Source organism: Sander lucioperca, chromosome 3 (genome assembly GCF_008315115.2).
Source record: "Sander lucioperca isolate FBNREF2018 chromosome 3, SLUC_FBN_1.2, whole genome shotgun sequence".
Classification (NCBI taxonomy): domain Eukaryota; kingdom Metazoa; phylum Chordata; class Actinopteri; order Perciformes; family Percidae; genus Sander; species Sander lucioperca.
The window spans coordinates 36,552,929-36,568,787 of NC_050175.1; the positions used below are offsets into that span (position 1 = coordinate 36,552,929).

Sequence of the window (15,859 nt, forward strand, 5' to 3'; positions counted from 1 at the left end):
CTCTATAGTCACAGGGAGTACAACTGTGCAGCTGTATAGTCAAAGGGAGTACAACTGTGCAGCTGTAAGTCACAGGTAGTAGTACTACTGTGCAGCTGTATAGTCACAGGGAGTATTAGTGTGCAGCTGTATAATATCTTCTGTGGCTCAGGTGGACCGAGGTTATATCTGCTTGGAGACTCATTTTTAACAGAACGCCTGCGTTACAAAGGCTTGAAAGATGAAGGAAGTGGCTTGACCACAGACTGTATATAAAGATGGACGACACGTCTCCACTTCCTCCCGATGTACAAAAGTGAAGCCAAAAACCCCCGGATACGGCCGTCGACATCTTGTAATTTCGGAGCCAGAGTCTGCGCAGTAGTGATCGGGCGGTGGAGCCACGGTATCATAGTCCCGCCCATACACCTTCCTGACCAATCGCAAGTCAATCACAGCTCACAGCACGTTTTTTTATAGCATCAAATAACTAATAAAAACCAAACTTATCAGAAAAATTAACACTTGAACAAACAGCATGATCAGAACTACCTAAAATGACACAAACCATCTTTGGGAAACATTTATTTGATGTGTACTTCGCCTTGACCATGTCTCATTCGCTATCATGGAGAGGGCGGGGTTTATGACCTATACTGCAGCCAGCCACCAGGGGGGCGATCCAGATGTTTGGTCTTGGCTTATACAGTCTTTGCATCAACCCCTGGTTCACAATGCAGGGGCAATCTTAACATCGTAACAATGACAAACACTATGCAGCATGCAAACAGCATTAATGTAGCACTGGGAGACAAACTATCCTTTTTTTCTTCTTCCATATTATGCTGTATTAGAAAGAAAAGTTTAGTAATTGTTGTGTTGTTTTGGATTATTCTCCATTTTATCTGGAACAGTGTATGTTATCATATATCCAAGTAGCAGCTGCTGTTGAACAGCTGCATGACAACGTTATACGTTATTGTACATGGCCAAGAAATTTGACTTTCTCCAGGAGAAATCTAGCTAGAAAATTGGATTTCCATACGAGAAACCTGGTTTCTTCTTGCATGCATGACATTTAAGAAATCAAAATACTGCAGAGCACCGACAGTATACCGCATACGTAAGTACATGTCAACGCACTTATTGTTCCAGGCTTGTGTCATCCTGGGAAATAGACCCGTTGTGAGTCTCTGATTTAACCCGGACTAAGTTGGAAATTAGGGAACTGCCAGACACAAAATTATACTTAAAATGCATCACAATGGAAAATCTTCAATGGCGGGTACATGTAGGTTTTGCAGGGAATGTTAACTGCGGTTAACTGGCACAAAAGGTAAGCAAAACTTTGCTATTGCTTACTGTAAAGACAGTGGAGGATGGCAGTTCATTAAAATGTTTTTTTGTTAAACATCCATCAGTTAGAAGTCTAAAGCCCTGTTAACACTTGGTTTTAAATCGCGTTTTGGTGATCCGAACACAAGTGGACAGCCGGGACACATACAGTATGTATGTACTATGTATGTATATATTCACATCAATGTCTATAACGCGTCTGCCTATGTTACTTCTGCTAGAAGGTCAAAGGGCCTCGCTTACAGTTATTACGTGCACACTCTCGCCAGTCAAGTTAGTCGTTGTGTCGGTACAGCTGCAGATATCGCAGTCAGCAGAATCCAACACATGTCCTTCCATCGGGCAAAACGATGGATGGTCAAGCCACACTTCGTCCAACTCGTCGTAAAATGGGCAAGTTATAGAGTGTTGGTGCACTGTCAGCAAAACAACCACCATGTCCTGTTACAGCGACGCATCAAGACGCATTAGCGCTACAAACGACGTGGTCAAATCCGTCCCAGACCACCTCGCCAAGTGGTTTGAGTGATCGGATCATAATGCTTCTTGGTGGTCGTTAACACTTGTATTTGGCGCTGTCCATTTGTGATCTGATGATCGCCCAAGACCCATTTTAAAACCAAGTGTAAACAGGGTCTAACAAGAGAGTAGATACTGGGTAAAAGGCGATAAAATACTGTATATTGGAAACGATTCCCTGCTGATATCCAATGTTTTTTTACAGGTATAAATAGTGTAAACATGTCTATATTTCCTGCTACACTACTATGAGGCCTTTGTAAACATTCACGGACATTCCCTGGCTCCGAATTTCTTGATATGTTAACAAACTCAATGACCAGTGGGAACCCTGGTTAGAAAGAGGATGTTGGGAAGTGTTAGAAAAGTAAGAGTCCAAAGCATATGGGGAAACCAAAAAATTTGAACCATTAGAAAAAAATGAAGGAAACCTGGAATGCTGGAGGGCCATGTGAAAAAAAAAACAACCCAAGGTCAAAAACAAAAGTTTGAAGACATGCAAGACAAAGGGAGGTGAAGTGGAAAAATACTTGAAAGAAGCAGACGTACCATTAGTCGGATACTTTGCAAACGACACAGAAAATCGTTTTACTGCCGGCATAGACAACAACTCTGAGGAAATAAAAAAAAAAAAAAAAAAATCACTAGTGTTACTATGAGCCACAATAACTTGTATAATCATGTTTGATCATTTCCCTGCTCTTCTCTAATGTGGACTCAATAGTGGAAAGATCAACCAACACCTAAACAAATAAGTGGTTTAAGAACCAGAACTATCTGTTCCAGTTTGTTTAGAAGCCCTAACTGAAGTTACTGTTAGAGATATTTGATGTTTGAAGATGTTTGAAGATGGCTGTGGGGCAACACATGAATGGAACATCTTCTGATGATAAAGTGAGATGAAATGTTTTAAACTTAAGAGATGAGGAGTACACAACAGGAACTACAACACTTCGAAAAACAAGCCCAGTATTCAGCTCTAACCCTGCTTGAGGTCTGACCACGACAAGATTAACAACAATCCCAGTAAATAGTTAAAATGCCGTTCAGCCTCTCTGTTATGTACTGAGACACAGAGGCAACAATGAAAAATATCAACTGGTGAACCTGACCAGGATTAAGATGCTTCAGCGTGGAAACAAATGTAAAAAATGACAACACTACACTCACGGAGGAGCATGCTCTGAATCAGCACAGTTTGTGCGTACGTGACTGCATCAAGACTAGAATGCTTCCTTTGATTCTTGAAAAGGAGGTGGAACAAGATGGATGACAAAGACCAACGGCGAGGCTACATGAGAGACAACCAGGAGGATGGCAGCTGAGGAGAGTAATATCACAGTGACACCTACTGGGCGACATGAAAACAGACATCAGCTACACAATCAGGGCCAAGCATGGTGGCCATGTTTTGGTGCATCGGTAAGCCCTTGAATACATTATACAATATATTGACCGTTCCTTTTTTACATATATTATTCAAAAAAATGGTTTGAATAATATTTGCGCACAGTTACAGCTCTAGCTTTCTAACTCCATCAGCAGAGGGCTCATTAAAAGAAAAAGTTAAGAGTGAATGAGAATGTAAAATAGCTGTATGACTTCTGCTATTGAGTCAAAACATATTACATCAGATTTTCATGTTTCTGTTGGAAGTATCAGAAATGTTTTTTTTTTTTATGTCAGCAGTGATATAAAACTTCGCCAGTCATTTGGCTACACATAATTTTAACTTGCTGTAATATAAACATGGTTGTATTGCATCTATAACCAGACTGTAATAGGAAGTCAGTGCAGCCATGGACCATGCAAAAAAAACAAAAAAACATGGAAGATCATGATTTTGAGAATGAGGGGCAGTTAACGGACACGTACAGCACTGATGAACAGTTGCTTCATACATGCAGTAGCTCTGAAAACAAAAAAGAAATCAAATTGTATGCTGTTCAGAATGAAAATAATATCAAGCTTTCACTAAAATCTCAGACTGATAAGCTCTCAAAAACACTCAATGCTGATGTGTGATCTCCGCTGCACGGTTAATGTTGCAGTTGACAAAAACAACACAAAGTAATCATAGATAAAAGTCTATGTAAGCTAGAAATGAACCTGACTCCAATCGTACATTTACAATACTGTACTATACCTAAATACATCTGGAAACTGAATGTGATGACCGCGTTGTTACATGTGCTATGTTAAAACTTGCAGCCACATTTCCTGTTATGGTCTTCACACATATTACAGTCTAAATTTGGCCTGAGGCAGCATGTATACAACGTGCTAAAAAAAGAAATACACCAATTTTACTAAAAGTGGTGTGGAGCAAAACAAGAAGATGGAAAAATCCAGTGGTTCTGGTGGCTAGAATGAGTATGGAGTCTAAAAGATACAGAAATTACTTTAACTATAAAATACATGTATGGGAATACATGATGTTTATTCCTTCTTAATTCTCATTGAGCACATATTCTTCCAGTCGAAATAAGTTCTACTGCTGCTAATTTGCACATTCTCTAACTACTTTAATCAATACTTGGTCATACTAAAGCTATCTACAGTATATATCTTCCTTAATATGTTTTATGTGCCCAGTGTCCCCACAGGGCATCACTCAGGATGTCAAACTTACAATATTTTGCATTTTAAGTCTAAGAGGGAATGTGTAAGACACTGATCTGCTGTGGCCCTGTGCAGGTTTGTAAAGGAGCGCAGTCTCAAACACGTACCGTCTTTGTAGGACAGACTGCCGGTGGAGAATTTTTTGCGATGTGCACGTGCGTAGTCCTGCAGGTTAGGGGCGCTAGAGGACCCACCTAGGACTGTGGTGCTGAAGAGCCCGGCACACTGAGAGCCTGCGAGGGGGGCGGGGTGGGGTTAGTCACCACTACATATCATGCTGTTATCAAACAACTATCCAGAGAGAGACAGGAAGAGAGAAAAAGAGACAGAAAAACAGAGAAAAAGAGACAAACAGACAGACACAAGGACCCAAAGGAGACCATGCATCTCGTACCAACATATCTGCGCTCCGCACAAGAGGCTGGAGAACGTTTTAAAGTTTAGCCACTCAGATGTCGGGCAATGGGGCTAAAAGAAAAAATCTACCCTAAAATCCTTTCAGTTTATTATCAATTTGTGACATTACATGCATTAAGTGCGATTTTGTAATTAAGTGTATCCTAGGGGTGTCACGATCTCGATTTTAAATCGAAAATCGATCAAAATGAGCTTTTTTTCGATTTCGACTATCAAAATCAAAAGCAGGATCGGCGATTCCCCCAGTATTTTTTTCTCCTTCCAACAACACACTGCATAGCTTACCGGCTGGTAGCATGCAGCTAAAGACACGAGACAGGTAACGTTAGCTTATTGGTAGCCTGCAGCTACTGCCGGAGTCGGTGATGACGGAGAAACAGCAGAACTTTAAAATCCTTCTGCTTCCATGAAGTCACTGGGGTGGCTACATGTCGCCTTCCCCGTGAGTGAGTCATGTAAACACACAACTAAGGTAGAGCCTGTGAGCTCCAACGAGACTCCATGGTGCGCTCATGTGCATCTCGTTAAACTAATGGTGCATTAAATTGCACTTCGTTAATTTCGAGAAACTCAAACTGTTGTGTGTCACTGCTGAAAAGAAAATGTTTAAATCAAAAATGTAATCGAATTGTGACCTTAAACTCAAAAGTCAAATCGAATCGTGACAACCCTAGTTTATCCACTTTCCCTTGTTCTCTTCACCTCATTTCCTACATTTCCCAAAAGGACATTAGCATGTCCAAACAGAGAGCGTAAAAGTAGCATAGAAAGAGAAAATAGTTGGAGGCAAAAGCAACATAATTAGATTCCTTCCTGTATGACTGTTGAACAACACAGCAGATCCAAAGAGTGGTTGTTCTTTAATTCTGCAGGACTGACACTACAACGTGATGTGCATCTCTGATGTTTTTTAACACAGCTGAGACTGCACCACTGTATATGTGCTTGATATCATTCAATACACATACCGTTGACAAGACAGTGATAAGAAAAACTAACCACCAAACAAAGTTGACACAGAAATGCAAGTTTAGGTGGATTTTTCTCTGCAGTGTCAGTCATTCTATTGGGTTTACATTGAAGGGGGAAATGAGGCTTACTGCAATGGAAAGAGGAGGCAGTGAAATGTTAATCTCTATAGAGCTGCATAAAGGTTGACACTAACTCTGAATAGAATTCAACGCCTCAGTTGAGTGTAAGTACATTGCCACTGGTAGACATATTTGAAGTTTTTCATCACATTTACCTCACATGAATGGCATGGAAAACAATCTCACAATTGACTAACTTCCTCATGCAAAACAACTGAAGGTTGAGACCATTTTAAAAAGACTGGGCTCATCATCCAGACAAAGACTAACCACAGTGTTGGGATCAAAACAAAATTCAAATGCAGGTTCTCCATGTAAAATGAATGTTATTACAGGAGGACTGATAATCTCAGTCCTGGAAATCGAACCATGGTACTGCCTTTGGATTCTGAATTACAGTTACAAAACTGGAATATTTTCAGACGTAAAATGTTTTTTGAAGACTGATTTAAATCCCAAAACACAGGCATAAAATGTGACCACCATTTAATCATTAGTCAGTACTTTGTATTGGGAGACTAGTTTTCGTCAAAAACAAGCAAATGCATTAACAAACACATTTATATCTCCATCTGGAGAAATAAAGTAAAGACCGGCTGCTTACAGGCATTCCCCACACAGCAAAAAACAGCCCTCAGAGAGAATTGTTTCCATTAATGAAAACATCCTCCCAGATCAAAAGTCATCAAATGAAACCTGTCCCGCCCATCCCCATCACTCTGAGCCATTTCACTGTCATCTATACACACAGTTGCCATGGAAACATTATGCATTATGACACCTACCTAAACCACTTTGTTTCATCTCAGGGGATTGACGTGAGCATAACGAAAAGAGGCGATAACTGCCTACTTTGGAGGATGAAGTCTCTGACAGAACCTGGTGGAAAACACACACACACACACACACACACACACACACACACACACACACACACACACACACACACACACACACACACACACACACACACACACACACACACACACACACACACGTCAGTGGTAACAGGGCAGCTGGAGTGTATTTGATATAATGCACCAGTCTTCACTGCTGGCTGCTAGTTTGCAGAGTGAAATATGACCTTCAACAAGAGGAGAGGCCAAAACCACAGAAGAGAAGCTCTGGGTCGATAAAACACACTGATTATATATATTATATTATATATTATATATAAGTAAATAAACAAATACACTAGCTAAACAGACCAGTTATTTGATGTTTGATAGTGGTTTCATGGACAAAACTAACTCTTTTAATCCACAATGAAATAAACTGATTTTAGAAGCAGGAGTAATGAGTAATGAGCCTACTTCCTCAAAGACTAGGTGGATTAGTCTGCATCTATTAGACTTTATTTATATAGCACTTCTCATAGACATAAAATGTAAGACAAAGTGCTTCACAGAATCCAGACAAAGCGATAAGTGGCCCTGCAATTAAAGGTGCTGTAGGTAGGATTGTGAAGATCCAGGACTTAGCCAAAAAATTTGAACATCAACAACTTCTCAGTCCCTCCCCCCTTTCTGCTAAAGCCCAAAACGGTCTCCTAAGCCCCTCCCCCCACAAGGGAGAATGAATGCGTGTGCATGAGCAGTGATTGACACGCAGTTAGACACCCCCCCGACCCTGATTGGTGCATCTGAACAGGGAGCTGTGGATTTTTGCAAATCACACTACAGGCTGTAGGTGGTGCCAGAGGAGCCAGAGTTCTTTTTAAATGACCTGCTTCTTGTAGTTCTACTCGAGCATAGGGTCAGTTTCAGCAAATATGACAGCTATCAAAGTATATGAGTTTTATAAAGTTAAGTCTTACCTACTGCATCTTTAATAAACACTGAATAATAACAGCATTCACTAAAATGCGAGGAACCACCAGAGACAGGATTAGAAATAGACTTAATGCATAGATAAATAGACAGATACATAAATAGATAAATAAACAAAGCTCAATTAAACGACAGACTAAAAAAGTAAGACTTTAGTTTGCTCTTAAAAGTATCAACATTCTCTGCTGCTCTCAGGAAGGCTGTCCCAGAGGTGTGGACCATAGTAACAGAAAGATGTCTCACTGTGGGTTTTTGTTTTGACTTTAGGGATAATTAACTACCAGATGACCTGAGGGTTCTAGGAGGGTTCACAGGCTAAAAGCAAGTCTGATAAATAGATAGGACCAAGACAATTAAGAGCTTTATAAACTAATAAAATGACCTGAAAATGAATTTTAAAGCAGTTTTGCAGTAATTGTAATTGAGCTATATTCTTTTTAGGGAGACCAGAAAGGAGAGCATTACAATAGTCAATCCTGCAGGTAAAAAAGTCATGCATTAATGCCTCTGTATTATATGACTAATGTATATGTGTATATAAATACATATAGACTACTGTTCAAAAGTTTGTGGTCACTTAGAAATTTTCATTCCACTCCATTATAGACAGAATACCAGCTGAGATCAGTTGCATTGTTTTTTTAATCAGGGCAGCAGTTTTCAGATTATATTATGTGCTTACATAATTGCAAAATGCTCCAATGTTTTCTCAGTTAGCCTTTTAAAATGATATCAGATTAGTAAACAGAATGTTGCCTTTGGAACATTGGATGAATGGTTGCTGGTGATGGGCAATGTAGATATTGCATTAAAGATCAGCCACTTCTTTCTACAACAGTCAGGTACCCTTTTGTAATTATGTAATCACATAATGTAATCTGAAAACTGCTGCCCTGGTAAAAAAAACAATGCAACTGATCTCAGCTGGTATTCTGTCTATAATGGAGTGGAATGGAAATTTCTAAGCGACCCCAAACTTTTGACTGGTAGAGTGTGTGTGTGTGTGTGTGTGTGTGTGTGTGTGTATATATATATATATATATATATATATATATATATATGATTGATTGATTGATTGATTGATTGGATTAGTCTGCATCACCTCCATGGATCCAGTCTTATGATTGCGTATGAGTGGGGACCTCCTCTGAATGGTGATTGGCTCAGACAGCGGCACGGCACGGTCGGTCTCATCTCGTGAGAGGTCCTCCAGGCTGCCGGGGTCGGTCTGTTTCTGCCCGTTCTGAATGGAATAAGCAGAGAGGATACAATATGCCGCTATCTGCAGAACAAAAACATGGCGAAATTGCTTGGTTGGGATTCTACCTGCCGGGCTACCTCTGCAGAAGCGGGCCTGAAGCCAAAGCCGGTTGGTGCGTTCTCCTCCTCCTCGACGCCTTTGACACCAGGGCTGAAGTGAAGCTCTACGTGGAAGCGTTCCTCTGAAGAGATGTCCTTCAGAGGGAAACAACGGAGATGTTACTGCTCGATATACTATCTCAAATAGGATACCTACGTTGAATAATACATTTTCTGATATTTTGAGGAATAGAAAATATTCTCTCAATTGTTACATTTTGCAAGTAGCCATACAAGAACGCTGTCTGAATAAAATACACTATAAACTGGCAAAATTATGATTTAAATCAGAAACTGTCAGTTTTACTCAAAGAGTAAGTGCAGAAGGGTACAAATCTGAGCGATGGCGGATGACAGCTTCTGGTTCTCAATAATTGGTGATATGTAAAACATTTTGGTCACAAACGTATTGAGGTTCAATACACATAACAGGCTAATTTATGTAGTAGGTCCTTAAAAATATTAGATTATCTCAGATATTCAACCTTTAGAATTTAAACATTGAGGAAGGAAAATATACTTGGAAAAACGTCAGACAGGTGGACAGACAGGCAGGTGCTACCAGGATGATACAATGTCATGGAGGCCAAGTGCCAAGGCAGCTGCACAAACATTTTAAAAACAACGCTTCATAGCGTGCGACTCGAGTAGCTAACCACAATTGTTTGGTGAGTGTTCGTTGGAACTGACTGTATGGACTGGGAAGCTGCTGATACATAAAGTGTCTGAACTGGAAAAAAACACTACCTTATTGTTGTCCTCATAGAGCATGATGACAATCTGAGTCATGTAGTTGAGTTCAGAGACAGCACTGAGGTAATCCATGGCACGCTTCCACTGCTGGTCCTTCTCCTCCTGTCAAACACACACACACACACGCACACAAAAAACCTCAGTTTCAATTTCCACCCCCATCTGAGAAACATTCAAAGTTCTGTAGGATTGATGTTAGATTACTTACATTGAGCAAGCCTCCATAGCGGAAAATGCTGAGCAGGGAGTGGACGTGACTCTCACTGGTGAAATATAAACGGGTCCTGACATGGCGCCCAGGAGACATCACTCCGCGAGAGTACCTGCGAACAAGACACCACTGTACTAGATGCTCCAAAAAAAAGTCAACAGTCAGTCCAAACAGTTTGCATCGTGTCTTCCCATCTAAAACAGCCTTTTATTGAATTCAATTGACTCACAGAGGGTGCAGTTTGTTGACAGACTCGTCCTCGTGGGTCCTCTGCAGGTCAAGCTGGATCTTTCTGACCAGTGGGAGGCAGTGGGCGTATGCTATGTCCAATTTCTCTACTCTATTTATGCCATATTCCTGCAAAAAAAACAAACAAAAAAACATAATGCATACAAACTACATGGCCTCTAAAAACTTGTGGGTGTTAATTCCTTGTTTCACAGTAAATAGAAACAGTTAATTGGTTCATATTCAGGTGAACAGTAAGTGAACAGTTCAAATATATCACCACTACAACAAAATGGCAGGCCTTTTAACTGTAAATACATCTTACATTTCCCCCCCTTTCATTTCTGCTTCTGCATGGTTACTACATTTTCCTGTGTCTTGTTTATGCCTTTTAAATGTGAAAGACTTTGTAACTGACTAGTTTTTATAGAAAGAAGTCAAAACGTTTGTGCAGAGTTAAAGTAACTTCATTTTTAAATGTAGCCACTGTGCTTTCCTCTTGGTTCTCTAAGCTTATCTTGAAACAAAAAACTGTAACAATCCCTAACAATGTTTCTTTGCAGTGGTCTGTATGTAACACCTCTCTTCCTCCTCTTTCTCCTCCCTCTCTCTCTTTCTCCCTCTCTCACCTGTGGGATTACGATGTCAGCCAAGGCTCGAGACAGTCTGAACAGCTCCAGTGTGTCCTCCAGGCCCAGAGTAGCGTTGTGGATGACATCGTACTTCACACAGTCATAAATGTCAGGTATTTTACTAATGTCGTAGCGGCCGTTCTTCATGCGGAAGTCTCTCTCAAGTTTGGACCAGCGCTGCAGCATCAGCTCCAGTGTCTCACTGTGGTACAGCTGCAGGTCTGGTGAGAGGGTATTTGACATTGCATGTAGTACTAAGGAATCAAACGCTGTTTGATTTTGATAGAAATTAGTTCCAGTAAAAATTGTTGCAGAGTATCGTGATATTGATTCTGCAAAGACTTTTTTCAAAAATCACTTTTCAAAGCTTTGAGGGCCACAAATGAAATCAGTTCACCTATTAAAGTGGAGACAAAAAACTCAAATCTTAAAACCTGTGAATATCATACCAAAATATCTACATATAATAGTGACTGTATATAACTAGCGGGAAGTGAGAAAATGTTGTTTTTTTAATTTCGGGTCATCCAACTTTCTCGTTGCAACGGCAATGTTGTGTGCCGAACATAAAAAGCTTAAAACCTTGAGATCATTCAAAGTCTTTAAGAGGATTTTGGCTCACCAGCTGACTTGGGGTCCTCCATCCTTTTGCGGATCTGGGAGGTGAGGCTCTGAATGAGGGCGTAGACCTGGTCACATGTGGCCACTGGGTTCTCCACTATCTTCATTGAGTTCACCAAAGAGGCACTACAGGTCGGGGCCAGCTGTCACACACACATAACAAGAGAAAAAGCACAAAAGGACTTTTATTGAATAGCCAATTATACAGAACAAATTAATACGGGGGTACTAAGGATGGTGATGGCGCAGTGGATATGACCCATGCCTTTGGTGTGGGAGATCTGGGTTCAATTCCCACTGTGATACATCAACCAATGTGTCCCTGAGCAAGACAATTGGCGTGCAACCTCTGACATATATAGCAATTGTATGTCGCTTTGGATAAAAGCGTCAGCTAAATGACATGTAATGTAATACTGACTGCTTTCACATGACAAAGACCTCAAAAGTCCAAGGCTGCTAAACCTCCGTCATTTGATTTAACAGAGCAAAATGAAGAGATATAATTAATCTGCAAACAGTTAGCTCAAGAAATACAATCCTTTCTGCTTTCATTATAACAGGTTAGTAATCCTCTAAATGATCAAAAGAGATATGGTCACAGCCAATTAGGTACCCAGGTTTAAAGCCAACACCCTGTCTCTACACATCATCCCCTCAGTCTAACAATTACTGTGGGAAACTTTTGCCAAAAAAAATTCTTTCATTCGTAGGTTAAGTAGAGAAGTAAGGATACGTTACTATTTAAAGATTCCGTTTGGGAGGAGTAGCTGTAGTGGAAGATTTTGAACATGCACAAAACCATGTAAGCATTTAAGTTTAACCACAGATCAGTACTTGAGCAGTTAAGAGATGAGTGCTTCAATGGCACATTTACCAGCTAGGTATTTAAACCAAATGTATGAATCAAAAGCAACAAGTTTTTTTTATATCATCTATCAGGCTATGGTTCAACACTGGCTATCCCAGGAATTAGTAGCATTAACAGCTGTCCTGTGTCTTGCTGTGTCCCAGGTCAAATTTGAACTTCTTTTTAAAAAAGGCAAATCTTAATCCTCCCAGTGAACAACAGACGGATCTCTTAGCTGCAGTTAATCTGTAAATTATTGTACTTGAACAGTAGCGTGTCCAAAATGCTGCAGCCAGACTCACATCAGCCACATAAAAAGGTAATGACACATGACCTCACATTGTGCTTCCTGTGTAAAAACCAATGGCTGCACAGAAGTGCACACAAGTCTAGCAATTTACAACAGTGTTTTCTCAAGGTTGTTTTCCTGCTCAGGCCCTCACGGAGCAGACAAACGTTTAGCTGAGAGTGTTCGACATAGTTAGCTAATTACCCTATCAAAGTCCTCGTCGGTGAAGTCCCGGTCCCTCTGCAGAATCTCGTGGAGTCGGGCCTTGACACGGTGCTGGCAGCTGCTCAGCGAGTCGCTGTCGTTGTCCAGAAGCCCGTTCATGTTGGCGCTCTTCACCATCTGCACCAGGATGGGTGTCAGCTCACCCTCCAGAGCCAGCAAACCCTGCTCACACACACAGACACACACAGACACACACAGACACACAGACACACAGACAGACACACAGACACACACACACACTGAAGTGGCAATCTGGGATTTGTTTTTGGTAACATCTTTGATGCAAAGTGATAATTACATAATTTGTCAAAAGTGTGGCCGATACTTTGACGTCTCGCAAATGACAACTAGCATGAGCTGTTGTACTGGGACTAAGGAGACCAGACACCATGACATTTTGTGACACGACTGATGCTGTTGACATTGACAAGTTATTTCTACACTTTATAAATATAATGTATCACACACATTTCACCAAATAATATGGTAACAGTTTAGTTTAACAGTTCAGTTATTTTGGACATAACTCAGCACTCCTTTCTAGCTTGGAGAATGTTGCTTTCCTTTTCAGAACACTTTCTTCTGGGAATCTGTCCCCTTTTCTGTTAATGTTATTTGAGATTCTGCGGGTGGCGCTGTTTTCTTTCTATTCAACTAGGTTGCTGATTCCAGCTTGTTTTAATAACTACACTTTATTTTCTATTAATTCTAGACTTACACAGCTGTTGACATTTCTGTAAACATAAAGATTTACCACCTGTAATTTTCTTTTTCAGAAACGGCCTGATCAATATGAAGCTGTCTAGTACAACCAGTCTAATCTGCTGGCCACTGAGCAGCTCCACTAGAGCAGTTAGTGTTAAAGGCCTTGCTTAAGGGCACCTCAGTGGTGGTAATGAGGGAGGGTCAAGCGCTGCTTTTCACTTTCCCTAGCCAGATTTATCCTGCCGGTCCGGGGACTGAACCGTAATTTTGTATATAAAATAGGTAACCCCTTTTTTGGTGGTTCTAAAATAGTTCAAAGGTTTCAACTGGCTGTAGACTGAATCCTTTTTGTGTGTATCCACGATGACACAGAGCAACAGTAAAGAACTGTACGGAGCTCTTAGAGTACTGGAATACTGCACACCTTTGCGAAAGCTGCGGCCGTCATCTGCACCCTGCCTTCATCAGATGCATATATCTTCAGGTCGTGTCTGTAGGTGCTGTGCAACCGCAGTAACCCACAGCCTGGAAATCCAGCATAGTCTCCTACAAAAAAAACACAGCACAAACAACAACTTTAGTAAATAAACAGACCTTGCTGGTTAAAAAGTCACTGTAAACCTGGTGCACTTTTGTGCGCAACGACAGTTTGTGATAATGTCACCACTTTGCAATCTCTTCTTTCATAAACCTCTACCGTGTTTCAACAACTCCGTGACCCACCTGCAACTGGGTTAAAACACCCTGTGATTGTTTGCCTTGCTTTAATGGGGAGTGTCCCTTTCCCTTTTCTTTGTTTACATCTCTGTCCTGATGTCTCGTGTTCTCTGGTAAAAGAGCCTAAACAACCTTTTTGTGTTGTTTTTTCCTTTTTAAACCTCATATTACCTTGTATGTCTTTTCTTTGTTCAATTCTATCCCTGTGGTATCTTATTTCCTTTAGTAAGAGTCACTTCTTTGATCTATAATATGTGCACACTTCACCTACTGTTAAACCAGACGTATGTAAGTAATGAGAACGACGGGGGGAAAGAAGAGAGGGAGAGAACGAGGGATGAGCTGTATTTAGGCAGCACAGCATTTAAAATAAAAACTTATTTTAGGTTAGCAAATAACAGATATTGTTTTATGACATAAATAAGAACCAACAGCTTTTGCACATTAGATTGAAGCTTTAACATAGGTGTTGATATAGACTATATGTGATTGTAAACCATTAATACAATATTTATTTATGTGGATCCTCCACTGTGTTCTGTACCTAAAAGACATGAGTGAAATGGCACTAATGTCTCTTTTCATGTCCCTCTTCCTGCCTCTGTGGATCAGTGAATGCTCAATGTTGTGGCCCAATAAGCTATTAAAAGTCTCTTAAATATGATGCCACGGCCTCCTACTGTACAAAAAAGTGTTGATTGTGGTTTGCATGTGTAGCTGTGTAGACCATTCTGAATATATATATATATATATATATTTTTATTTTTTTTCCCCTGCTGCTTTAACAGTTTTAACACCTCTTTAACCAACACTGAGCACAGATACTGTATATTCCATTACTGAAAGAATATGGATATGATCCTGGAGGAGCAGGTGGGCGTGAGTTTTTTTTTTTTTTTTTTTTTTTTTTTAAAATAACAGCTACAGTAATTAAATAAAGTTTGCTTTCAGGATGAAAACACTGTTGTGTCTCTCACCTTGACCCCCGGGGTACATACAGCGGAAGGCCCTTCCCAGCTCCTCGGCCTGAACTCTGCCAGCAGGAGTCAGCTCCCCTCCCCACTTCAGCACCAGCAGCAGAGATGGACCTTCTTTACGCGTGTCTGAAAACCAAATCCACAGAACCGCAGATCACACTCAGACTTCAGTATTCTGGCCAGCCTGAGCTTGGCAACATACTGTTTTGAGGAGGAGGTGAAACAAATGGCCTCAATATCTTCCTACCTTCTTCCTCACTTGAGGTTTTGGGCTGCCCATGGGGCAGGTAAGTTAGTTGCACTTTTCTGTTGATCCCCGAGAAGTGTCCGTACCTTTATTAGCAATACAATAAGACAAATCTGGAGTCAGTTAACGCTGAAGCTGTTTATGGATAAACATGATTTTATGCCTTTTTCTAGCTCTGATAACAAGGGGCTGGCCATTACTAATGATAATGATGACTACTAACAATGTGGTG

At 40.6% G+C, this 15,859-nt stretch overlaps 1 protein-coding gene across 9 annotated transcripts in view; it reads right to left on the bottom strand.

The window, feature by feature from the left end:
• ppip5k1a (diphosphoinositol pentakisphosphate kinase 1a) overlaps positions 1-15,859 on the bottom strand; it is a 44,347-nt gene that overhangs the window by 11,553 nt on the left and 16,935 nt on the right. For 2 of the 9 annotated variants that reach the window (XM_031323661.2, XM_031323665.2), the window contains exons 14-26: positions 15,628-15,713; positions 15,381-15,506; positions 14,111-14,232; positions 12,961-13,143; positions 11,619-11,760; positions 10,994-11,217; positions 10,366-10,493; positions 10,134-10,248; positions 9,920-10,027; positions 9,140-9,268; positions 8,916-9,056; positions 6,770-6,863; positions 4,584-4,709 (exon numbers count right to left, since the gene is read on the bottom strand). In XM_031323661.2, coding sequence (XP_031179521.1) covers positions 4,584-4,709; positions 6,770-6,863; positions 8,916-9,056; positions 9,140-9,268; positions 9,920-10,027; positions 10,134-10,248; positions 10,366-10,493; positions 10,994-11,217; positions 11,619-11,760; positions 12,961-13,143; positions 14,111-14,232; positions 15,381-15,506; positions 15,628-15,713 — 1,724 coding nt within the window. Of the gene's footprint in view, positions 1-2,403; positions 2,467-4,583; positions 4,710-6,769; positions 6,864-8,915; positions 9,057-9,139; positions 9,269-9,919; positions 10,028-10,133; positions 10,249-10,365; positions 10,494-10,993; positions 11,218-11,618; positions 11,761-12,960; positions 13,144-14,110; positions 14,233-15,380; positions 15,507-15,627; positions 15,714-15,859 lie in introns of all 9 variants that reach the window. The other 7 variants (XM_031323662.2, XM_031323666.2, XM_035999662.1 and 4 more) reach the window with 5 other exon arrangements.